Raw genomic sequence first — 27764 nt, 5'->3', positions numbered from 1 at the left:
TCCATTAAAAATCATTTTATTCAAATTATGTTTTCCAAAAGAGAGGGTTCTGTGCTAGTCGTCTTTGAAAGTTTTCATACCTAGAAAAGAAAAAAATATAATATTTTTATAATTAAAAAAAAACCTGAATTAGGATCTTTCATAATCTACAAAATAACTTATCAGAAACAATTTTATGTCATTTCTATAAAGCTAAGAAATAAGCTAATCTAGAAATTTATTATTCTTGCAAAGAGAGAGCAAGCAATGATTAAAGAATAAGAACAGTTATGATTAGCTTTTATCAGAGCCCAAATCATATAGATTTAATAACTATTCATCTTCTGCAAATTCAAGTGCTAGAAAGCACCTAAGGAAAAAAATAAACAAATCAAGACAACTCCTCCCTCATTTCAAGAACAGATGAGAATAATGTGCTCAAAGTCACATAGCTACATTGTGACAAAACTCAAACCTAGTATATTCCAGTGCTCTCCATGCCACACCAGGTACCACTTCTCAACAAAAAACTTCCTAAACATCCCCCCACTATTCGGATATTAAAAGTGAAAAGAAATACCTACAAAACAAAAACATGGGGAAAAGGGGGAAACAGATTTATTAGTCATTCATACTCAGAATGCAATCAACTACCCTGATGCCCTACACATGAAGACTTTCTAAACAAAGGGGAAAAAGTTTTGATTGATATTTTAAACCTCGTATAGGGTACTTTAAATTCAAAATTCAAATGCAAATGCAAAATACACAAATATATATATGTATGTTTTAGGACCTCCCTAAAACATAGGCAATTATATCTTCTTACCTTTACAAATTCATAATGGCCAATATACAAAAGAATATTGAGGGTACAGACCATCTTGATCTGAATGCTACATACAGTACGTACATTATTGGCATACAAAAACATTAATATATGTTGATGTCCACAAGAGAAAACACTTTTAAAATATTAAAGAACAAATACATTCACAGGCAAACAATATATAGTTACCAAAGCTTTAATATTAGGGATCAAAATGCCTCATACCATTTCAGAACCACATTTGCTGGAATGAACATTTCAGATGGACTCGGTGTCATCTGGGCCTGAGAGACAGCAAATGATGAAGCAAAATTGTAGAAGTTGTCCAACATCTTTTGTGTGAACTGAAAAGTTAATCATTAATAGATTAATGGGTTATATTAAATATTCTATTCAGCCCTCAAGAATTTAAATTAAAATATTTCTGCATTAACTTGCCTTTAAAAACTGCAAGTTTTAAGACAGTCAAATGCTGAAAATTATGTGTAGTCACAAAAAATGACACCGGGGCATATGTTAGTCATTTTGAAAGAAAAAAGGAAAAATTTTTCCTTCAAAATTTCTTATCTCCACAACTGCATCCTGTTCCCCAAACATTACTCTCCTAAATCAAAAATGTGCTCAAAGTCACATAGCTACATTTCTCATAAAATACTAACCATCTCTAAGAAGTTCTTTTTTTTTTTTTGACAGAAAGAACTTAAATATTAATAAAGGAGCTACAGGTTACCATTATCATAAAGAAAAGAAAGGTAGCATTATTCTATTTCCCCTGGGTTTTTTTTGGTGGGGGGGTGGGCAGAGGGGCAGATACCAGAGACTGAACTCAGAGGCTCTTAACCACTGAGCCATATCCCCAGCCGTTTTTAATATTTTATTTACAGACAGGGTCTCACTGAGTTGCTTAGGGCCTAAGTTGCTGAGGCTCCTTTTGAACTCATGATCCTCCTGCCTCAGCCTCCCAAGCTTCTGGGATTAAAGCCATGTGCCACTGTGCCCAGCTTCCCCTGTTTTTTTAACTGTCTCCTAAATGGCCAAATCTACTAATATGTCCAAGACTCCTTAGTAAAAGATAGAAGTAAATTCATTCATATTTTCTGAGAATCAAATGGGCTTAAGCACTAAACCTAATAGTAAAGAACTAAAAATAGTACCACTTTCTATTCAATCCAAAATAATCTTCCCTGCATCATTTTCTCAAATACACAAAACCAGCTATGAAAGTTCCTGCTTCTATCTCTTCTCTATACAAGAAGTGTCTTACTAGAGCTTTAAAATTTGTTGAATATGAAGGTAATACTAAAGACTCTACTATTAAGGTACTAGAATTAATATTAGAGTTCAGTAAGGTTACTAGTGAAAAGGTCACTATCAGGAAAAATATAACAGCACACCACCACACCAGTGACAAAGATTTTAAAATGTAATTTTAAAAGATTCACTTTAGAATATAAACAAAGTCTGTCCGATATCTACAAAAAATAGTAAAGCTAGTAAACCTTTGTGGAAAATATGAGACTATAATATAAGGCAGAAAAGAAAACAAAAGGACTTATGTACTATGTTCAATGGAAAGATACACCATATGTCACAGATGGGAAGAGTTAATGTGTAAAGAAAGGTAACCAATTCTCCTCAAATCAAACCAGTCATTCAACAATAATTCCAACAAGGTTTTTCATGGAACTTGACAAGGTGATACTATTTGATGAACTCAAAGCTTTTTGAATTATTACATCGAATACCTAATCTTATTTTGAGGAGTAGGAGGAAGAACTTGGCCTACCAGATATTAAGACTTACTGGCAAATAATCAAACTGGAATAATAGAAGAGAAAGCCCAGAAAAAACCTAAACAAACATGACAACATGATATATAAAGGTGCTATTATTATTCACTGGGGGTGGAGGGTGGTGGTGGCTGGGGCTAATTAGTTCTCCATAGGACAAAAAAATGAACTTAATCCCTTCAATAGATAAACACAATTCAAAAAGTAAAACCTAAAGCTTTAAACTATTAAAAGATACCTTCACATATCAGAATAGGGAGAAAACCCCATAAATCATAAAGGAAATAACTACTAAACTTTTCTACATGAAAATATATCTGTATGCAAAAGGTACCATGAGCAATAGTAAAATACAAGTAACATGCTAGGAAAAAATTGCAATGTATGTTCACATAAAATGTATGTACACATAAAAGTCTTATTACAAAAAACAAAATTAAAAAGTACCAAAAGCAGCTGGATACAGCAATGCACATCTTAATCCCAGCAACTTATCAAATACAAATATGATATTAATATTTTCACCCACTTATCAAATTTTGGAAGTTTGATAAGTATTAGTGAAAATGTATAAACATTAATCAATATGGAAATTTTTTTAAATGGTTCAGTCATACAATAGTATACTATACAACAATTAAATTAGATCTATTCCAGGCATCAACATAAACAAACGCTAAAAATAATGTTAGGTAAGCAACAGCAAATGGTAGAGTACAATACTCTATAATTTCTATAGTAATGGTGAAAGAAGATAATACTAAATACAACTCTACAACAGGCCCAAAAAACAATCAATCCGTACAATAAAAACAAGTAAACAAAAAAGGGGGAACATTCTAAGATGGATGATTCCAAGACAAATTTGAAACTGATATGCTTAAATATATTGAGACACTTTATATTTAGTACGGTTTGAACCCTACTAAATATAAAGTGTCTCAATAATATAAAATGTTCCTAGTTAGAACTAGGAACACAGAAATCTATGCAAAAGAAAAAGAGGTATCTGTCAATGTAGAAAAATGAAAAATCAATTGTAATGCATTCTGCTGTCGTATATTTAAAAAAATAAAATCAATAAAAAAATATTAAAAAAAAAAGAAAAATGAAAAATCATGTAAGAAAACAAATGTAATTATCATACTACACATGGTTTAGTTCTGAAAAATATTTACCTGTCATAATACTGAAAACTTTGAACTTTAACAAAAATCTATACTGGGAAGGTGGGATGAAAATTGTGTGTGTGTGTGTGTGTGTGTGTATATGCATGCACACTCATATTTGCATACAGAGGCACAAAAGTGAGGGAAGTAAAATAAACATGTTTCATACTGGTAAGGCAATGGAAAAAAATCTGTAACAAAAAAAAATTAATCAATAACAGATTAGCAAGTTTAATCTGATAAATGGAAGTAATAAACACCAGGAGAGAGAGATAAAAAAGGAGGGTGTTGAAAGTGATTGCTTCTGAGGAACAGAATAGAAGATATAACAGAGAACAGCTATTTTTCATATAAAACTATTGACTTTCCAAACCAAATACATGTGCCACTCTAATAAAAATTTAAATGAAATGAGAGTAAAAGTAATTAAACTAGGAACATATTTAAGCACACACTTAAATGGTACTATACAGGTACTAAAATATGGATAACTACGAGGTTAGAAGACTAGATAGATACCTGGAAGGTTAAAGGAAGAAGAGAAGCAGGGAGTAGGGGCTGCACCTTTAAATGCTTTATTTCTTTTTTAAAAAAAGAATTAGTAGCAGGTGGGAAAACTGAAAATCCATATGTAGTAGGATGAAATTTAATCCCTATTCCTGCAAAAAAAGTCAACTCAAAGTGGATCAAAGACCAAGAAATTAGACCAGAAACTCTGCACATACTAGAAGGAAATGTAGGCCTAACACTCTATCATATTGGCTCAGAAACTTAGTTCCTTAACAAGACTCCTAAAGCACAAGAAGTAAAATCAATAATCAATAAATGGGATGACATCAGACTAAAAAAGCTTCTTCACAGGAAAGGAAATAATCAATAATGTGAAGAGAAAGCCTACAAATGGGAGAAAAACATTGTTATCTGCACCTCAGATAGATCATTAATTTTCAGGATATATAAACAACTCAAAAACTTAGCACCAAAAAAAAAAAAAAAAAATCAAATAACCCAATCAATAAATGGGCAAAGGAACTGAACAAACACTTCACAGAAGAAATAAAAATGGCCAACAAATATATGAAAAAATGTTCAACATCTCTAGCAGTGAGAGAAATGCAAATTTTAAAGGTGCACTGAGATTCCATCTCACTCCAGTCAGAATGGCAATTACCAAGAATACAAGTAACAATAAATGGTGGCAAGGAAGTAGGGGAAAAGGTTCACTCATATATTGCTGGTGGAACTGCAAACTGGTACAACGACTATGGAAATTCCTTAAAAAACTTGGAATAGAACCACCATTTGACCCAGTTATCTCACTCCTCAGTTTATACCCAAAGGATTTAAAATGCATCAATGTTTATAGCAGCTCAATACACAATACACAATAATAGCTAAGCTAGACAGCCAACCTAGATGCCCTTCAAGAAATGAATGGAAAAGAAAATTATGGTATATATACACAATAGAGTATTATTCAGCCATAATGAAAAATGACTTTATGACATTTGCAAGTAAATGGATGAACCTGGAGACTATCATGTGAAGTGAAATAAGCCTGTCCCCCAAAAAACCAGACATTGAACGTTTTTGCTGATATGTAAAAGCTAACCCACCACGAGGGGGCAGCACATGGGAAGAATAGATATTCAGTAGATTAGACAAGGGGGAATGAAGAGAAGGGGATGAATAGAAGGAAAGACAGTGGAATAATAAAAAATAATTTTCCTATGTACTTACAAGAATATACCACAGTGAATCCCACCATCATGTAAATCCATTAAACATGGGGTCCTCACTAGAATAAGATACATTCCATGCTTGTACAATTATATCAAAATGAATTCTACTGTCATGTATAACTAAAAAGAACCAATTTTTTTTAAATTTTTTTATTGTTGGTTGTTCAAAACATTACATAGTTCTTGATACATCATATTTCACAATTTGATTCAAGTGGGTTATGAACTCCCATTTTTACCCCGTATACAGATTGCAGAATCACATCAGTTACACATCCATTGATTTACATATTGCCATACTAGTGTCTGTTGTATTCTGCTGCCTTTCCTATCCTCTACTATCCCCCTCCCCTCCCCTCCCCTCTTCTCTCTCTACCCCATCTACTGTCATTCATTTCTCCCCCTTGTATTATTTTCCCCTTTCCCCTCACTTCCTCTTGTATGTAATTTTGTATAACCCTGAGGGTCTCCTTCCATTTCCATGCAATTTCCCTTCTCTCTCCCTTTCCCTCCCACCTCTCATCCCTGTTTAATGTTAATCTTCTTCTCATGCTCTTCGTCCCTACTCTGTTCTTAGTTACTCTCCTTATATCAAAGAAGACATTTGGCATTTGTTTTTAGGGATTGGCTAGCTTCACTTAGCATAATCTGCTCTAATGCCATCCATTTCCCTGTAAATTCTATGATTTTGTCATTTTTTAATGCAGAGTAATACTCCATTGTGTATAAATGCCACATTTTTTTTATCCATTCGTCTATTGAAGGGCATCTAGGTTGGTTCCACAGTCTTGCTATTGTGAATTGTGCTGCTATGAACATCTATGTAGCAGTGTCCCTGTAGCATGCTCTTTTTAGGTCTTTAGGGAATAGACCGAGAAGGGGAATAGCTGGGTCAAATGGTGGTTCCATTCCCAGCTTTCCAAGAAATCTCCATATTGCTTTCCAAATTGGCTGCACCAATTTGCAGTCCCACCAGCAATGTACAGGTGTACCCTTTTCCCCACATCCTCGCCAGCACTTGTTGTTGTTTGACTTCATAATGGCTGCCAATCTTAAGAACCAATTTTTAAAAAATGAGTAGCAGTAGCAGGTACTGGATGTATGACTGAATAACACAATGCCTGCTTAGCATGCACAAGGCTCTGGGTTCAATTTCCAGCATTTAAAAAAAAAATCAGTAGTAAGAATGACAGAATGTAAGTTAAATTTAAGGGGAAAATACAATCCACTACAAAAAGAATCTATAAAAACAGGGGTTACTTTATTTCATCTATCTCTTTGTAACTCTTTCAGAAAATGCCTGGTACACAGTGCCAGTACACAATAAATATTGGTGGAATACGTAAGTTATTCTCTGTACTTTGTGTATTTAAAATTCTTCATAATAAAATGTTTACTAGAAATAAATATGCTTTATAAAAAAGCTTAAATAATTTAAATACAGCAAAAAGTTTACTTTTCTCCAGGGAAACTTAACACTTTGGGGGTGTATTTTCCAGACATTTTTCTAAATACCATCTATGTGGGATACTATAAGTATTGTTTTAGAGCTTGCTTTCTTTGGCATGGCATTTTATTTTTTAAATAATTTACTAGAAAAAAATTATTTTCGTGAAGATTGAACCTAGGACCTCACGCATTCTAAGCAGACACTTTGACACTAAGCTATATTGCTGGCCCCTTAAAAAAAAAAAAAAAAAGTTCTTTTGAGACAAAGATTCTGTCATTCTTAATTCAGTCCATTCTCAAAAGATTATGTGACAAATCTGCCTTTAAATTCATGATGACCACAATTGTCAAAAATGTGCCTTTGTTCTATACAATAAACCCTAAAACTTTCCCTAGTCCATTCATCCTCTTTCTTTCCTAAAGGATTTAAAGCCCTTTTAATTTAAATTTCCAGTATCTTTTCCTTTCTCTCAATTTTAGCTAGTGATCTTCCTTCTTATATCACTGAGGAAAAGAGAAGGAATCAGGAGAGAACCTGCACAAGTTATTATCACCACATCCACCAATCTCCTGCACCTGTTCCCATAATCCATTACCCTTGCTAAGGTGAACACCTCCACCTGTGCTCCTTTTCCTACTCAAGTAAGTACTTCATGGGCTGGGAATGCACCTTAGTTGTAAAGTGCTTGCCTAGCATGCACAAGACCCTGGTTCCATCCCAAGCAACTCCACCAAAAAAAAAAAAAACAAGATACTCCACTCTTTGCAATTCTCCACTCTCTCCTAAATCTCAGATTTTCCCCTCTAGACATTAAGCTGAAATAAACCAGGCACACTGACAGAACTACTGTATGATCCCACTTATATGTGAAATCTAAAATAACTGAAATTGTGGAAGCAGAGAGTAGAATGATGGTTGTCAGGGGTTGAGTTGTAGAGGAAGGGAAACAGGGATACATTGTTCAAAGGGTACAAAGTTTATGTACAGCACAGAGACTATACTTAATAATGTACTCTACACTTGAAAATTATTAAGTGGTTAGATCTTAAATGTCACCACAAAAAAACTTGGTAAGTATGTGGGCTAATAGACATGTTAACTAGGCAGATTAACCTAGCTGGATTTAATCATTTTACAATGTAAACATACATCAAAACATCATCTTGTACATCATATAACCTTAATGTCAATTATAACCTTAATAAAGTGGGGAAAAGAATGAAATGTGTATTACCTGAGTGAAAGAGTCAACTGACGATACAGCAGCATTGCCTACAGGAGTCTGCTGAGCCATACTGTCCAGTGATTCCACTGAAATTCCTATCTGAGCAACAGTTGGAGTTCGGACAATATTCATGGCTCCAAACGGATGTTGGCTTCCTTCTCCTGAAAGAAATTAATGTGTGCCACATATTCCAAATTTAACTTATATTCAAATTCCTCTGGAAATAATTTAATCTCTGGTCTGTACAAAGCAAAAAGTTCTCTTATATCCAAGTTTGTCTCTTTTAATATAAATGCAAAAGGCTACTTAATTTTTTTAGCATACTAATAAAGTATAAAAGATAAAAGTTTTGCCCCAGAAAAATATTTCTTTTCTAAAACTTGCCCAAAACTATTACAGCTACACACAATAACAGAATGAGAAAAATGAGGATTAAAGATTCAATTCTGTATAATTATGTAGGAAGTATGCTTTTAAACATCTTTAGAACTAATTTTAGCATTCTGATTATTCTATTACAGAAAGATCTTTAGATTGCCATTAACCACCAATAAACAATATAGCATGTTTTACTAACTGCCATGGATCTACTCATTCAAAATCTGATGCTGCTATCAAATAGACAATAGTGAAATTTGCAGTTTACTCATGAAAAATATTTAATTAAACTTTTCCCCTTTGTTCAAAACTATATCATTAAGTATACACCTAAGACACCACCTCCAAGTGCCAGCCAATCTCTTTAAGTGATTTTATATTACTATCTTATGTCCTCTCATTTCAGCTTTAAGAACTTAAAAACATTTTTTTAATATGGCTGGTATGCAAGCAACTACTCAGTTTTTGTTTATCTGGGAATGTCTCCATTTCTCCTTACCTTTTTTTTTTTTTTTGGTACTGAGGACTGAATGCAGGGGTGCTCAACCACTGAGCCATATCCCCCAGCCCTTTTTTTATATTTTATTTAGAGACAGGGTCTTTCTGAGTTGCTAAATGCCTCACTAAGTTGCTAAGGCTGGCTTTGAACTCAAAATCCTCCTGCCTCAGCCTCCAAAGCCACTGGGATTACAGGTGTGTGCCACCATGCCCAGCTCTCCTTACATTTCTGATAGTTTTGCTGGACACAGAATTCATGGTTGACAACTCTTTTCCTTTCAAAATTTTGTCATTCTATTACTGTCTAGACTTTATTTATCATCTCAAAACAGCTAAAAGGATCCTTGTATGTGATGAGTTACTTCTTTCAAGGCTTTCAAGATTCTCTCTTTACTATAATGGTTTAATTGTGTCTTTGTGTGATTTTCATCAAGACTCAATACTCATCCAGGCAGTCTACAACTCTGCCCTAGTCTCCACTTCCAGCTGTGCAGAGCCTAAAAGCCAGGCTGAGGTGCAAGCTTTGAATCTTCCTGGTTTTGTATGGAGTATGTATATAGGTCAGGGCATGTATGTGCCCTTTCAGATTCCCAAGCGTGTATCAAAAAATTTCAAAGCCCTTATTCTCCAATGCTTCTCATTCTGGCTTTCATCCCAAGCTTACTCCAACTCCTGTCACATGCCTCGAGCAGCAGTGATTGATTTATGTCTGTAAATGTTTTTTGGCAAACATCCCAGGGTGGTCACCTTAGCACTGGAAAAATTCCTGCTAGGTAAGTTAAAGGCAAGGCAGAGAACCACCAGATACAAAAAAAAAAAAAAAAATTTTGATTACAATTCTTTGTAAATGAGGTCCATTTGCTCCCTCTACCCATACCAAAAATGGAGGCTTATTTTTAAGGTTACCCATAAGTTGAGGACCAGGGTATGGAACCAGGGTAATTAAACCTCAGCAACTTGGGAGACTGCAGTAGGAAGATCACAAGGTCAAGGCCAGCTTCAGCAATTTAGCCAGGCCCTAAGCAACTCAGCAAGACCCTGTCTCAAAAATAAAAATAAAAAGGACTACAATATTGCTCAGTAGTTAAGTGTCCCTGGATTAAATCCCCAGAACCCCCGCACCCCCGCCAAAAAAAAGAGGATAACAACAACAAAAACAGCAGAGCAAGTAAAACATTCAGCATATTGTTAGAAAACAAAACACACATTATATCAAGTTCTCAACAACATTCTAAGAGTAAATGCAGCAGCTTTCTTCTTTTTTTGTGTTGGCGATTGAACCCAGGGGCACATAATGATTGTGCCATGTCCCAGGCCCTTTTTATTTTGAAACAGGGTCTCACTAAGTTGCTTGGGGACTCATAAAGTTACAAGGACTGGCTATGAACTTGTGATCCTTTTGCTTCAGTGTATCAAGCTGCAGGGATTACAGGCAAGTGCTCTCACACCCAGCTGCAGCAGCTAATTTTTAAAGACTGTTTCTCAGGGTATCCCTCCTCTTGTAAGAGCCTAATGCAAAACATAATGCAAGAGAAGAAACCTTACAGAAAGCTAGTTTTTTAATCTCAGTATACAAAGAAAAGTAGTCATCATCATTTGCTATTTGGGTCTAATGGAACCTTTTAATAAAGAATGGTTAGAAAGGGAGTAGGTGTATAATTCAGTGGTAAAGCAAGGACTCTTGGGTTCAATCCCCAACCGCCCCTCCCCCACAAAAAAATAATGTTCAGAATACATGTTGGAAAAAAACTTTATTTGAATTTTATTAAGTATTTAAATACAGCAAAACTAGATATCCATTTCATTTTTTTTCCTTATTTTTAATTTATATAGGTGAAATGGGCATGTCTTCTAAATACTAGTACTCATTGGCCATCAGAAATGAACATGAAATATCCATCTTATAAGTTAGACCTCTAATAAGTTCTAACTTATGGTTACATCTTGTTCATTGTATGGCCTATACATTGTCAAAATGAAATACTTAAAAGTCTGAAATTTTAAAAACTGTAATGGCTCATAATTTGTTCAAGTAAGGATGACCAATCTCTGATCATAATTTACAAAATACTCTTATTTTTAGTTTATAAACATTATTTCCTTTCAATCACCTTTGTATATACACCCACTTTTAGCATTTTTCTACTTACAAACCCTATCCAGTCAAATTTAAAGCACAAATATACAAGATGAAAGAATATCAACATACATCTTTTAATACATGTTCAAGATATTGTTAGAAAATACTGCATGATAATTTCTTCTTCTTAAATGCCTAAGTACCCATCTTTTCTTTTGGTCCTTTGTTCAATAATCAATTATTTGAGTAAATTCAGATGAGATCATTCTCTGAAGATTCATAATCTGAAATTTTGTATATATGAATAACTTTACCATCATTAGTCTAGACTACATTTAGCTCTTTGGATTTGTTTTCTAATTTGTCTAATAAATGTAAAATGTATTCTGTCAGTTTTTTCTCTTTGCCATTGTGAATGAAATACAAACAGTATTAACTTCATATTCTATTTAATAAAAGTTAAAACCTGACCATAATGATGGCCTTGTCTCCTTTTACATTTCTTTAATGTTAACATAATCTTTTGACCAATGCAATATGAAATTATAGTTAATGAAATGAATAATAAAGATGCACAGACCAAATCTGGCCCACAACCAATTTTTGTGTATGACCTCGGAGCTAAGAGTGGTTCTTAAATTTTTAAAGAGTTGTTTAAAGTGGAATCATAAGCCACTGAGATAATTCAGGGGCTGTAAAACCTAAAATGCTTACTATCTGATTCTTTACAAAAAAGTCTGACAACCTCTGCTCTAAGGCAGTTCCATCATTCTTCCATTTTTATTATTTTAGCCCTTTTCCTTTTAGTATAGTTGAGAATTGGTGAGTAATGATGAAATAATTTCCTGGTTGAAACAAAGTACTTCAAGATAAAGAAGAAATAAGATCACTAATATTTCCAAATGCATCTTAGGTTTATAAAATGATCCAGTGGACCTACAGAGTAACTGCAAGATAAAATGAGGTTTTTTCCTATTAAAAAAATATAAATAAATGTTCTCTGTATTCTTTGGAAGAACTCTACAAAAGAATAAAACTCAAGAAATAACAATCCTTCTGATGGTTAAAGTGCTCAAAAGAGGAACTAAAAGTTCACTGGCAGAGATAAAGTAACAGCAAAGAAATGAAGGCTAAAGACAAGTTATGGCAAAGGAAGGTAATTTAATAAACAGTAGCATTTCAATATGATTGACATATAAGTAATATAAAAACATCTTAATTATGTCTGCTTAACAGTGTACTGAATGTAAAAATCTAGAAATCATATATTTCTAAAATCTTTTGGCTTCATTTTTATTGACAGCTTGACAAGACTGAAATTCATTTTTCACTAATGCATATTCTAAGCACTGTGTGGTTACCAATAAATATCTTAGATTAAAAAAAATGGTTAAAGGGGCTGGGGATGTGGCTCAAATGGTAGTGCGCTCGCCTAGCATGCGTGAGGCACTGGGTTCGATTCTCAGCACCACATAAAAATAAAATACAGATATTGTGTCCACTTAAAACTAAAAAATAAATTTAAAAAAAAATGGTTAAAAAAATGGATATAAAAAATTTGTCCATTTTGGATGTCTGAAGTGTTATTAAAGGAGCATCCACCGCTGTATCATACAGAGCACAAAGTCAAAGCCATAAACAATCCCTATTTTCAAGGAGCTTATACTCTAACAAGAAGGAGTAAAAGTCACTTAATTGTTCTGAACTGGTTTTGTTATCTGGATGATTTCTAAGAGCACTGACATTATATGATTTTATATAAACATAAAAAGAACCACTTATTATTATCAGGGCTAGGGTTGTAGCTCAGTGGTAGAGTATTTGCCTAGCACATAAAGGCACTGGGTTCAATGCTTAGCACCACATAAAATAAATTAAAAAACAAAGGTATTGTGTTCATCTACAACTAAAAATATTTAAAAAAAAAAACACCTATTAAACATCAACTGTGTGCCAAGCACTATTTTTCATTCTGCATACATAAATACTTTTATTAACTACATTTTACTGAATTTTCCTTTAAGGTTAAAGATCTTGGTCAAGTACACACCCCTAACTGGGTGTGGTGGCACACACTTAATAGTACCAGCTACTCTGGGAGGCTAAGGCAGAAGGATCAATTGAGCTAGGAATTTGAGACCAACCTGGAAACAAAGGAAAACACCGTCTCAAAAAAAGAAAAAGAAAAAAAGAGTATACCACCAATAATGAGTATCTCCACGGTTCAAAACAGATTTGTCAAACTCCAGAGTCAAAACTTATTCCAGTTCAGTCCATTATTCTTTTTATATTAAATTCTAAAGTCTGAATTTTTATTCATTACTTACTTTACAATGAAGCCAGTCAAGAAATGTCACAAAGAGGTTCCCACTCTGACTCACTAATTCCACTTCATATAAATACACTAAAGCATCTTGGAGCTTTTGTTGTCCTTTCTAATCCCCTTGACAACCTCAACTCTATTTTAAAACAAAACCTGAATTAGCTTAACTGTTTCTTTCTAGTAACTGAGCTGAAGAAGTGAAAGACCATAAATGCCTAATGTAGAGAAAGCTAAAAGCAATGACATTAAAATATGGCATCAAGACCAAAAAGAGAAGAATCATGAAGAAGAAATTCAGACAATGACTTATAACTCTAATTTTAACATTTGCAAAAAAAAAAAAAAACTTCTTTTTAATGTCACTGTTACGAAATACAAAGCTAAGCAATTATGCCAGATCAAAGATTAAGGTGTAACAAGAGTAACTGCATGTTCCTGACTGGATCCTAGATGGAAGTGCAGGGTAGAGGGATTTACTAAAAGATATTATTGGGACAACTGGCAAGCCTTTAAAGTAAACTGTATATTAGATAATAGTAGTATAATTCACATTAAATTAGCTGAATGTAATCACTATACTATGCTTATATAAGAAAGAGAACACTGTTGATCTAGGAAATATCTACAAATGTACTTAGAAAAAGGGAAATGATGTCTATGACATATTTGCCAAAGTTTCAGAAGAAAAAATACATAAATACAAAGATAAATAAAATATAGCAAAAACGTATGTGAAGAAAGTATAAAAAATTCTTTGTGCAATACTTAAAATTCTCCTCTAATTTAAAATTTTTCAAAATAAAGTTTTCTTTAATCCCCAATGAAAAAAAAAAAAAAGACCAGAATTGATATTTTTAAATTTTGATACCAAATTAACAGTACCTCACAATAGGGATGTAACCAAAATAAAATAAGGTAAAACCCACTATATGGTGCCCAATTTACTCTAAAGGCCTAAAACATAAAACATTAGCCTTTTCTCATAATAAGAATATTCTACAAAACTCTACTACAGTACTCATTCATATAAACACATATAATTCTCTCTTTCTTATACCACAGGTGAATTGAGAAACTATTTCTTCTTTTCTGCTAAGTATAATTACATATTAAAGTGCTACAGACATAATAAAATATATTTGTAAAGCTCTACATAAGTGTTTTTATATCTGACCTAATGTCCTACTCCCCCACCTGCTCTTCCAATCTTGGACTCTTCTGTTTCCCATTCTCCATATAATTCTCCACTGTAGATGTCACTGGAATTCTCCCTGACTGAGGCATTGAGCCATATCCTCCTTGTCTCTTGAAACACTTTACAAATAGTTAACCTACAGAGAAAAGGAAGGTTTTAAGTTGAACTTTGTGTGTATGATGTATGTGCATGGGGCTTAAATAAACTCTTCAAATAGTATATGAACTCAACAAATATTTATCTTTGACAAACAAATGCATATAAATATGCATAAAGATACATAATATAAGTATTTTCAGTTACTTATTTTTGGTAAGAGAAACTATTTTCTCCTTTCAAATTCAGATCAAAGTTTTAAACCACAATTTAACAGATACTGTACTCGTGTTCCTGATATATCATGAACCAAAACTTCTTAAAGTTAACATTACATGGCATTTTCTTATTCTTAAATGTTACAGCTTTTAACAGATGTATAAGTTATAATAACCAGAAATCAGTAGATCCTGTATCTGAGTGCTGAAAACAATGTTAAGCTTTCTTAAGATTTTTATAATTTAATGTTACTAAGGCTAGATAATAATTTAATGTTACTAAGGCTAGATACCACTTTCAGTATACAGGTAAGACATTTTAAGGAAAAACTTCAAAAAGCACTGGAACAATCTCAGTATAAAACTAGACAAAAATATTTACGTATATGCAGAAAATGAATTTTTAATTCTAATTAAGGGTACCTTTTACATAAGTTGAGATATGCAGGCTATCACCAGGCATATTTCATTGAGAAAATTAAAGATGTATCTATTGAGTAAATTCTCGGGACAACCTGCACATGTTTACATGTTTCTGTGGACCTAATGAAATCAAAACAAAAGTGAAGCCGGTACAATGGCACACACCTGTAACACCGAGGCTTGGGAAGCTGAGGCAAAAGGATTACAAATCAAAGCTAGCCTCAGAAACCTAGCAAGGCCCTATGCAACTTGGCAAGACCCTGTCTCAAAATAAAATATAAAAATTTTTGTCATTATATTCAGAATTTCACTACATGAACCAATAAGCAAGGAAAACTGAAGGTAAGACCCTATAAAAATAACCAAATTCAGTTTCATTGTTGAAAATATAGATTACTTATTATAGATTATTTATTTCTATTATTTATTATTCTATTATTATTATTATTATTATTACTATCATTACATTACTTCTGTAACGTTAACTCATGGAACACTGTAAAAAGTTAACAATGAATATTATAATCTCTAGAGGAACATTTAAAAAAACTAAGGCAGTCAGGTGTGGTGGCATCACCTATAAGCCTAGCAGCTCAGGAAGCTGAGGCAGGAGGATCACAAGTTCAAGGCCAGCCTCAGCAACTCAGCAAGGACCTAAGCAACTTAGCAAGACCCCATTTCAAAATTAAAAAAAAAAAAATAGAAAAAGGGTTGGGGATGTGGCTCAGTGGTTAAGTGCTCCTGTATTCAATCCCTGGCGCAGCGCGCGTGTGCCTTTACACACACACACACACATAAAAAAAAATACTAACACAAAGGAATATAGCTAAAAATCAGAAGCTATATAGAATAAAAAACACACAATCCTAAAAAAAAGAAAAAACACACAATCCAAATGAATGCCCAAAAAAGGGGAAGAGGAAAAAAGAAAGAAAATAAACAGCAAAATAAAAATGTTAAGCAAAGCTGGGTTTAGTTTACAGCTGAATGTGGAGTAGGTGCCCAGCATGTGTAAGGCCCTGGGTTCAATCTCCAGTATTGGATGGGGGTGATGGACTAAATACCTCTTTTGAAAATGGGGGTTATAAGAATTGGTTCAATCACAATTGCCTGAAGCTATTTCAGCAAGATTCTTCCCTACCCTAATGTGCTAGTTAGCTAGGTTTATTCAAAATACTCAAACCCCCCAGGCTTGAAAAGGGTACCTCAAAAGTTGAGGAATCTATTACAAGTTCATCTAATTTTGTTATTTTAAAAATACCATTTCCTAGTAAGAATACTTTAATTTTTATATATAAATTAGGAATTCTCATACTTTCAACATTCAAAAGGCTCTTTTCAGAACAACTTATTGGTTAAAAAAAATTTTTTTTTTTTTAACCCAGGCAGGAGGATCACAAAAAAAATTTTTTTTAACCACTCTAAGATTTCATCTCACTCTAGTCAGAATGGCAGCTATTATGAAGTCAAACAACAATAAGTGTTGGCAAGGACATGGGGGAAAAGGTACACTCATACACTGCTGGTGGGATTGCAAATTGGTGCAGCCAATATGGAAAGCAGTATGGAGATTCCTTGAAAAACTTAGAAGGGAACCATCATTTGACCCAGCTATCCCACTCCTCGGTCTTTACCCAAAGGACTTAAAAACAGCATACTACAGGGACACAGCCACATCAATGTTTATAGCAGCACAATTCACAATAGCTAAACTGTGGAACAAACCTAGATGCCCCTCAGTAGATGAATGGATTTTAAAAAATGTGACATATATACACAATGGAATATTACTCAGCAATAAAAGAGAATAAAATCATGGTATTTGCAGGTAAATGGATGGAGTTAGAGAAGATAATGCTAAGTGAAAAAAATTTTTTCTTCAACAGCATTTTACCATTTATTGTTGATGTGTACTGAGTCTCTAATTTATGCTGATTTAATATTCTCTATAAAACATTGTGCTTTAGCATGATAAATATTGCTTGAAATTTTTTTTCATTAAGAAACAGTGGCACACACCTCTAAAAACTGCAACTAAGGAGGATGAGGCAAGAGAATCTCAAGCTCCAGGATGGCCTCAGCAACTCAGCAATACCCTGAACAACTTACCAAGACCTGTCTCAAAAAGGATTGGGGATGGATGGACATCATTACCCTAGGTACGTCTATGATTGCATGAATGGTGCGACTCTACATAGTGTACAACCAGGGAAATGAAAAGTTGTGCTCCATTTGTGTACAATGAATCAAAATGCATTCTGCCATCATGTATAACTAATTAGAATTTAAAAAAGAACAAAGGAAGGGGGGGATTGGGGTTGTAGCTCCGTGGTAGAGCGCCTCCCATTTGTGAGGCACTGGACTCGATCCTTAGCACCACATAGTAAATAAATAAATAAACAAACAAACAAAGTTAAAAAAAAAAAGATTGGAGATGTGGGTCGGTAGTAAAGCACTCCTAGGTTCAAGTCCCAGTGTCAAAAAAAAAAAGTTATTTTCATAGATTAAACTATCAATAGCCATTTTCTAATGGAAATGATTTTTTAAAACAAAATGAAACTATTTTTTTAAAATCAGAAAAAAAGAACTTGTCAGAAGCTTTGGGTTTAATCCCCAGGACCATAAAATAAATAAATATATATTATTATCATGTAAACCCATTTTCTCATAATGGATCAAGGATCAAGAATTACTCTGAGATTGGGTTTTAGACTGTGTTATGCAACTACACACACACACACACACACACACACACACACACAAATCTCTCTTTGATATTATTCCTAAAATTTCAGTAATATTAATTAGGTTAATTTTATTTATTTATTTATTTACTTATTCACTTATTGTACCAGGGACTGAACCCAGGGGTGCTTAACCACTGAAACACATCCCCATCCCTTTTTATTTTTATTTTTGAGATAGGGTCTCCCAATGTCACTTAGGGCCTCACTAAATTGCTGAGGCTGGCTTTGAACTTGTGATCCTTCTGCCTTAGTTTCCTGAGTTGCTGGGATTACAGACATGTGCCACCATGCCTGGCAGGATTAATTTATTTTTTACTGCAAAATTTTCTCCAGATTGAATGAGATAATACAATAAGGAAATGTTAGGATTCATATGACCCTAGAGTGCCTCTCCAACCTCCTAAGGGAAACAAGAGAAAGGCAGCCAAAGGCAATGCAAAAAAATGGCATGAAAAAGCATCTCCTGCAGGGAATGTTGATCACAAATGAAAAAGGAATGTTGTGGCCCCCTTCCAAACTCAAAATGTTGGCAAAGCTGTGGGAAAGAGGAGAGAAAATAGGTTTGGACAGTTAAATGAATAACTTAGTAAGTATGTCTCTAAAAACAATCATATGCCCTGGTCTACTAGCCAGTGACTAAGATTCCAATATTCAACTTAATCAATGCATATGATTAAATAAACCACTAAAATTCTCTACTTTCAATTGTTATATAAACAAAACCTATCACTTTATATTTAAGGCACTATAATCAGGTCCCAAAGGCTTGTCAAACCAAACAGTCTCTCTTTCCTAATTAGTTGCTCCTTCTTCTGTACTGCTTATTACTATAATATAATATAATATATACCAGTATCCATGCAATATTTCTACCATTTCCTAACTGGTATTTTATTATTAAAAAAAATTAGAAAAGTATCTATTTCTATTTATTTCTTTCCTTTTTAAATCAATACATAAATATTCATAAATATTATACGTCACTTTTTTAAAAAGAAGTTTGGGAGCACTCAAGTGAGCATCAAATGAAATTTTCAATGATGAATGCACAAAAAATTATTCATGACTTTCTTTTAAACAAACAATCTAGACTCACTGTATATACATTTGGCAAGGGGAGAAAAAGAATTTCAATAGATATCTTGCACTAAATATAAAATTCAATTCAAACTGAATCCCAGATATAAAAGCAAAATCTACAATAAAATTTCCTCAAAGATTTCCTAAGTCACAATAGCAAGAGCACAATCCAGAAAATAACATATTAAAAACTTGGACTATCTCAAAAATTTAAAAATTTCTGTTCTATAAAAGACACCATAAGGAGAAAAGACCAACCAATGACTGGGAAAAAAATATTTTCAAAATCACATATCTGATAAAGAACTTATATCAAGAACTTTATATAGGGCTGGGGATGTGGCTCAAGCGGTAGTGCGCTCGCCTGGCATGCGTGCGGCCCGGGTTCGATCCTCAGCACCACATACAAACAAAGATGTTGTGTCCGCCGATAACTAAAAAAAAAATAAATAAATACTAAAGTTCTCTCTCTCTCTCTCTCTCCTCTCTCTCTCTTTAAAAAAAAATTTTAAAAAAAGGACTTTATATATACACACACACACACACACACACACACACACACACACATATATACATAATCTCAAAACTCAAAAACACCCAATTTTTAAAAAGAGGTAAAAAATTTGAACAGACATTCATCAAGAAAGATATATAGACAGCAAAAAGAACACATAAAAATAGTCACTATCAATAGAGATTAAAACCACAATCAGACACCACTACAGTAAAATAACACTAGAACAGCTTAAGCTGTAACAACAATGTAGAGGAACAGGCAGTTTTATACACTGCTAGGTAAAACATAAAACAGAACAATTATACTGGAAAATAGTTTGATAGTTTCCTAAAAAGCAAAATATCCAAGTACTATATGATCTAGCCACTGTTCAGTAACCCAAGGGCATATTTCCATGCAAAGATCTATATACAAACATTCAAAGTGGCTTATTTTTATAAGCCAAAATCTAGAAATAATCCAAATGCTTATTAACAGGTGAGTGAATAAACAAATGTATCAATATACATACAATGGCAGACTACTAGCAATAAAGAAGAATGAGCTATTGATACACCTTGCAACATAAGACACTCTGAAAATAATTACAATGAATACAAGAAGTCAGGTAAAAAAGAAGTATATACTGTATAATTTCATTTATATAAAACTATAGAAAATACAAACTATTTTATAATGACAGAAAATAGGTCAGGAGTTGCCTACAGCAGGTAATAAGTTCATTATCTTGACTGTGATGATAGTTTCACAGGCGTTATGATATGTCAAAAGTTATCAAACTGTATACGTTAAATATGTGAAATTTATTGTATATCAACTAATCTCAATAAACCTATTAAAATCTGTTAACAAGGCAAACTTTCTTTGTTCTTTGGAAGATCTCTTATGAAAGATTAAAAGCCATGAGATATTAGTCTCTGCTGAAAAAGAAAACTAAAGCCAGGAATGGTGGCTCATGGCTATAATCCCAGCAATTTGTGAGGCTGACGTAAGAGCACAGCAAGTTCAAAGCCAGTCTAAAAAAAAAAACAAATAAGCGAGACCCTAAGTAATTTAGTGAGACCCTGTCTCAAAATTTAAAAAAATAAAAAGGGCTGGAGATGTGACTCAGTGGTGAAGTGCTCCTGGGTTCAACCTCCAATACAAAAAAAAAAAAAAGAACTGAGAAATTTAAACTTATGGTTTAATAGATTCTGATGTTATATCAATGCTTAGAATATATCAGATACAAATCAAATGCACACAAACATCCATGATTTCACAATTCTTTTAAAAGTAACTTAATTACTTTTTTTTTTTCCCCTGTGATGCTAGGGATTGAATCCAGGACCTAGTGCATGTGAGGCAAGCACTCTACCAACTGGGCTATATCCCCAGCCTAACTTAATTACCTTTGAAGATGCCAGAGAATATTCCTTATGCCATAAAAAAAAAAAAAAAAAAAAATCAACTAATTTTTTGGCCATTCATATGTAAAGAGAAAAACATCAAGCATTTATTCTGTTTTTCTTATAAGGATTCTACCTCTGAAATTCAGGTAGATAGAGAGTAGCATAACACATTTCTCTTTACAGTTAATAAACAAAATGGCAAAATAGAATATCATCATTCTATCCAGGCATGGTGACACATTCCTTTAAACCCAGAAACTCAGGAGGCTAAGGCTCACAAGGAGGCTCACAAGTTCAAAGCCAGCCTCAGCAACTTAGGGAGAACCTGTCTCAAATTAAAAAGAAAAAAAAGGAGGAAGGTGCTGGTGATGTGGCTCAATTAAGTGCCCCTGGGTGGAGGGGATAGAATCATCATTCTGACTAACTCTATTGAGTTAGTCAATTTAGATACTGTATATGAATGTCTACTAATTACACACACACAAAGAGAGCTAACTACATGCGATGAAAGAACATGTAACCACCAATAATAATTCTGTCAAAAAACGTTAAAAATCAATTCAAATGAAATATGGTAAAACCTCTAAATCCAACTAGTTTACTGGAAACAAAGACAAAAGAACACATTAAACCTTTAATTTTCATAAAAGATTTTTGAGACTTTTAACAATCAAATGAACTATGAGGATCTTTCGTGGATGTTAATTGAAATTATTTTAAAACTTTATATACTCATAAAACTTTTGAGACCATTGGAAATCTGAACACTGATCACGGATATTTAATTTGATATTAAAGAATTATTGTTTAATATTAATTGTAATACCAATGTATTACAGTTTTTTTAAGACTTTAATCTCTTAAATACACATAATTTATTTATAGGTTGCATGCTGTGATTTAAGAATCTGCTTCCAAACAATATGAAATAACATTATCCATGAGTTGGTCATCTCTGAAGCCAAGTGATGGATATAATATTCTGTTTGATCTGATTCTGCATATGCTTGAATTTTCTACAATGAAGTTTTTTAAACTTCTCAGTTAAATTTACTTTGTAACTACTTTCTGTACATAGATATAAAGATTTCAACTACCAATTTTAATTTCTTTATTGATACTATATCTCTTCAGGACTTCAATTTATTCTTGAGTCTTTTTTTTTTTTTTTGGGGGGTAACTTCAAGTTTGTACATTATAGCATTCAAACAGGTCTGTGACCTAAGCATATAAAAAATTGCTGACCCATGAAATTTCAAATCAGTTTGTGCAACACACAACTTTTCATAATTCATACCAATTTTTCCCAGGCAGACTCTATCTGGTACCATTCTGAGCACACTGTGCTTTCCAACTTTTGTCTTATGCTGATTATTACCCACAGCTAGAAAACAATGCCCAATAAATCTCTCACAGGTCTGAAAAATTCCTACTTGTTTAAAAGCTCCAGTATCACTTCCTCCAAGAAACCTGCCCAAACCTATTTGAGTTAACTGCACACTTCCTTCTCTATTCTTCCTCAGCACTATTACGTTTTCATTCTTCCAATTACTGGACTATAGAAATGTCTTCTATAAGAATATATTTCAGGCAAAAACATAATCACTTTATTTTAATTCCTACAGTAGATACTCAAAGGTTTTTGTTAAATACATAAACATGTTATCTACACGTTCCCTAAATATAGTTTTTCCTTGGACTCCATTGACACTGTGTACAAAAGTTTATACTTATATTTTAAGAGTTTTCAAATATGTTCATCCAGACTTAAGGGAACCCAAGATTCAATGGAAGTGATAGCTAATCTAGTTCCAGTCTCAAATTTCTTCACAAAATACCTCGAAGTGTAAAAGTGAGGATTACTTCCTTGCAATATCAAAAGAACCAAAATAAGAACAATTTGGAAATCAAATCTAAGAGTTCAAAAGTCTTAATGGAAGAAAAGAGACACTCCCATTCTATTTCCTATAATCTTAGTTTATTACAAATCATAAGACCCCTCTCCTTAATAAAACACCCACACAGAAAAATCCAGAGAGAGTTACTTTCAGTAGTTCTCTCAAGGGGCAGAGAATAGGAGTAAGGACCAAGAAAGGTTTTTACTTATTTCAAATGTTTCTGTATCATCTGCTTTAAAAAAAAAAAAAAAAGGTACATATTACTAGCAACCAAAAGAAAAAAAAAAAGTAACAGTTTAAAAAGCTATCATCTTATGTTAGAATAGTTAAGAAATTAAGTTTAATTACAGAACTATTTTAATATTATTCTTACCAGATTTAAGACCTGAAATTTTGAAGATGGCACTTGGTTTACCATTCGTGACAAATCCTAGAAGTTGCCATACTGGCATTCCATTTGAATCAGGATAGGAAAAGTAGACAGATCCTCCCATTCCCTCAGGAAATGGAATCGTTCCGAGCATAAAAACCACAACATGGTTGATATTTTCATAATCAGGCAAGTCAAAAACAAATTTATCCTCTGCCACTTGCTGTGCAGCTGTCTGTACCTAGAAAATAAGAAACTCCTCTTAGTTCAATGTTTGATGAGTTTCTGTGATACTTATGCTATCGCTATAAATTATGACATCAGCATAGTCAATTATCATGATTATATGAAGTGTGTCTGACTAATCTGGTACTCTTAATTATGAAACTACCAAATATGCCAGAAAGTGTTAACTTTATTATATAATAGAGTCCAAAAATACATATTTAGCCTTAATATATATGTAATCTTTTCAAAATACAACTATATTCTTTCAGAAGTTCCCTGAAAGGATTTTAATAACTACAACTTCACAATGTTGTAAAAATGAAAGGTTCTTCAAATAACATTATCAAGCTCATATCACCCAACTTGAGAGTATAGAACTTCAAATCATTAAAGTGGTTAAGCAATCCAGAAGTAGCAATTATTTGAAGATTCTGTATTTGCAAACTCAGATATAACTCAAAAATCAATGCTTACTATTACTTCTGCAGTCATTCATGGACATTGTCATCGGTAAAACAAAAATTTGAGTTGCCTGACTTACATATTCCCAGCTGAGGTAAAACTAGGCTATGCAGTACCACATTTCAGCCTGCATACTGTAAACAAATATTTTTCATAGTCTATTTGGTGCCATGTTTGTTTGCATTTTTGTACTTTTTGTCAGTGATTTTGCTATTTAAAATGGCCAAGATTTATAAAGTGCTGGTTAGTGTTTCTAACTATAACAGAACTATGAAATACCTTACAGAGAAAACCCATGTGTTAGATTAAGTTTTGTTCAGGCATGAGTTATGCTGTTAGACCACAAATTGAATATTAATGAATCAACAATGCATATTAAATGTCTTTTTGATGTTTATAAAAAGAAACAAAAAAAACTGTGATAGTTGACAACAAAGGCTGAAACTAGAGGCTCTCAGGAATGTACCCCTATAGTTCCACTAGGAGCAATAGTCCAGTATTTTTTCATTTCAATGGTCATGCAGACTTGTATACAAAATATAAAAATTCTTCCTTAAATTCAGTATGTGGGAACTTATAAAAATTCCCTCTTCAGTCAATTCATAATCTAATTGTTTTAGAACTGAACATTAATTTATAAACTAATATATTAAAATTTGAGAAATCTATTCATATTTCACTACATAATCATTGCCACTGCATTTATATTCACAATTCAGTGAATCCTAATCTTGCACCAAAGACAATTTAGTAATAAATGATTTTTAAGTAATACCTGCACAAATTTAAAAAGGAAAATGCTTCACATAGTGGTCACAACCCTATATTTTGAAAAAAAAAAAAAAAAAACTGGCATAAGATCTGCAATGATTATCCAGTGAAATACAGCACTGTCAGAGAAAAAAAAAAAAGTTATACTTTTAGAATAAAAGTACTGATAATGCTATTTTATATCCATTAGCAAAGAGAAACATTAATTTTGAGAGCACTCAAGATAGACAGGCTGTCAAGAATTTAAATACAGTTTGTCTGGTTTTTGCTTGACAATTATTATATACCAAAACACCAAATCTGAATTATTACTATTACCTCTGAAGACTAAATGGTCAATTATTATTTAACTATATACAATTTATTTTCTGTTAACAGTATTTGCTAATTGTTACCAAAATATTTCCCCCTCTGTAGTATCCTATCTAATAACAAAAAAGAATAAAAAATATATTGCTATATAATTCCATCTATTAGTTACAAAGTAATATAAATTGCTCTAAAATTAAATTCCCAAGATGTCAAAACTGTGTTTCTTTAAATATTTTTTTTAGCTATAGATGGATACAATGACTTTATTTCATTTGTTATTTTTTATGTGGTGAAGATAAAACCCAGTGCCTCACACCTGAGGAAAGCATTCTACCACTGAGCCACAACCCCAGCCCCCACCTCCCCCGCAAAGCTGTGTTTTTAAACTCAAATTCTGATTCACTCTTCTGAAATTTTCTGACTCAATTTAAATTCTCCACTTTAAACATAAAGAAAGAAACAAAGGAAGAACAAAAATATAAACCAAACTGCCAGCATGAGTATTAAATTCAGTTTCACTGATTTATAGCATGCATATAACATTAGGGAGCATGGAAAACTGTGGTTTTAGTCTTGAATAACTATCAGGAAAAATAAATACTTTTTAAGTGTCAACCCTGTACAAGACACCAGACATTCCAGAAATTTGCACTTACTCTAAATCACTGACTTTAAGAAAAAAGTTACCTCTCTTCCAAGAAAAAACATTCAAGGAATGAAAATTAGGTTCATAACTTGAGATGAGTGGTTTCCTTTTTCTGGTAATAGAATAACATAGGTAAGTTTTGGGATGTTGCAAGGTCTGTATGCCCTTCATTTTATTTATATATTTTAATACATATATTTAGAAATATATAGTCTACATATATATTCTATTATATATTATATAATTACATTCAATATAATATAGAATTTAAAAGTCAAACACGCACTCCCAAACACCCTTCTCCCACCAAAAAAAAAATCTTGTCTTGACCAGGAGTGGTGGTGCATGCCTGTCATCCCAGGAACACCTGGAAGATCAGGCAGGAGGATGGCAAGTTCCAGTTTGTTCTCAGCAACTTAGCAAGACCCTAAACAAAAATCAAAAAGGACTGGGGATGTAGCTCAGAGGTAAAACACCCCTGGATTCAATCCCCAGTACCCACCCACCTCCCCACCCTACCCCCCAAAAAAGCCCCCAGTGGATGTGAAGAAATCCCTACTGAATATCCACAATAGAGATTAGGTATTGGGTAAATAGACACAGATATTACTATAATTAATTTCCTTCCAAATTAGTTGACAATATGATAAGTGGGATTCCATATAGCTCTTTTATTCTTTAAAAACACATTTTAAATGTCATTCGTTAATGAAACTCACTCATCTGAGTGCCACACTCCTCCCAAACTGAACCAATTTCCCTATCAAGAGCAGGGTAAAACCAAAATTATTTCACCAGGATGACCAACTACCACCATCCCACAGGGACCTCCAAGTCATTGGAAGGACAAACTTTCTGAGGCCAGTAGTCTTCGTAGTTTCTTAGAATAACGCATAGAATACAAATGTAACACCAAGAGTTGACTTAAAAATCAAAGGGGCTGCAATATTTAACAAGGCAGGGAAGGGGGGGGGGGGGAGAAAAAAAGAAAAAGAACTCTAAGTAAAATGTGTCAGTCTGAAAAGGATATATGGATGGTTTCTACAGAAGCAAACAAAATTCACTCTCCAAATTATTCTTAAACAATTCTAGACGCCGATCTCATTAAATTATATGATCTGGCAAAGCAGTTTCTTCTGACCAATAAAGGAAACATTTTGTTCGCATCTTTCTCTGATTATCTAAGATATGGCTCACACATAAATTTCAGGCATTTTTATCAGCCAATTTCCAATAAACACATTTTTACTAGGGACCTTCCAAAGAGACCTAACAGCTATACAATGCCTTAATCTCTGACAGTCCGGTGAGAAGCTGGATTAAAATCTCAAATTTATGAGTTTAGGCAAGCATTTATACTGCCAACAGAGCTTAAGTTTCTCAACTGCAAAATGGGAGCAATGACCATTTTACGGATTATGAAGGTTAAATCTGAAATACCAAATAAACGTTACGCAAAAAGAAACTGACAAAAAGGGTGCATAGCACTAGGCCCAATACTTGGTACAAATTGCACCCTCAATAAATGACAGCTAATATTGTGACTAATGTACAAGTAAACTGAACAGAGAGCACCCCAGCGTCCCAATCCCCAACCCACACATCCAGCCAAAATTTTTATAGAGGCGGTTTCACAACGTCTCCAGCACCGAGGTCCCACCCTGCTCCGACAGGTTCGCTTTCTGCATCCAGACCCCTTCCTGATACCACCCAGCCCCATCCTCACCAGCCTCCCCGCCACCAAGCAGCCAAACATGGCGGCGGCTCCGCTCAGCCAGCAGGGACCCGAAGCTGGCGACTAGCAGTCCTGTGGCTAGCGCCCTAGAGGAGCCCAAGAACCTTCCAGACTTTACGGAAGGGAACTTGTCCCTCCACTACATAGCTGCAGGACCAGCGGCAAGAACGCCTTCAGTCCCGACGACCTTTGACCCTGCTTCCCAGCGCGAA

General features: G+C 33.6%; 1 protein-coding gene across 2 annotated transcripts; it reads right to left on the bottom strand.

The window, feature by feature from the left end:
* Hikeshi (heat shock protein nuclear import factor hikeshi) lies at positions 1-27764 on the bottom strand. 2 transcript variants are annotated; one of them, XM_071616577.1, is made up of 6 exons: positions 27544-27764; positions 25859-25929; positions 23402-23639; positions 8194-8345; positions 1034-1152; positions 1-80 (listed from the first exon to the last, which is right to left on the bottom strand). In XM_071616577.1, exons 2-6 carry the CDS (start codon positions 25877-25879, stop codon positions 26-28), a joined length of 585 nt encoding a protein of 194 aa, XP_071472678.1. In that variant the 5' UTR covers positions 25880-25929; positions 27544-27764; the 3' UTR covers positions 1-25. The 2 variants fall into 2 exon arrangements, with proteins under 2 accessions (XP_071472678.1, XP_027798458.1); XM_027942657.2 differs by lacking the exon at positions 25859-25929.

This window comes from Marmota flaviventris, chromosome 9 (genome assembly GCF_047511675.1).
Source record: "Marmota flaviventris isolate mMarFla1 chromosome 9, mMarFla1.hap1, whole genome shotgun sequence".
NCBI lineage: Eukaryota > Metazoa > Chordata > Mammalia > Rodentia > Sciuridae > Marmota > Marmota flaviventris.
The sequence above is the reverse complement of the archived record's forward strand: the minus strand, read 5'-3'. Positions and strand labels throughout refer to the sequence as shown.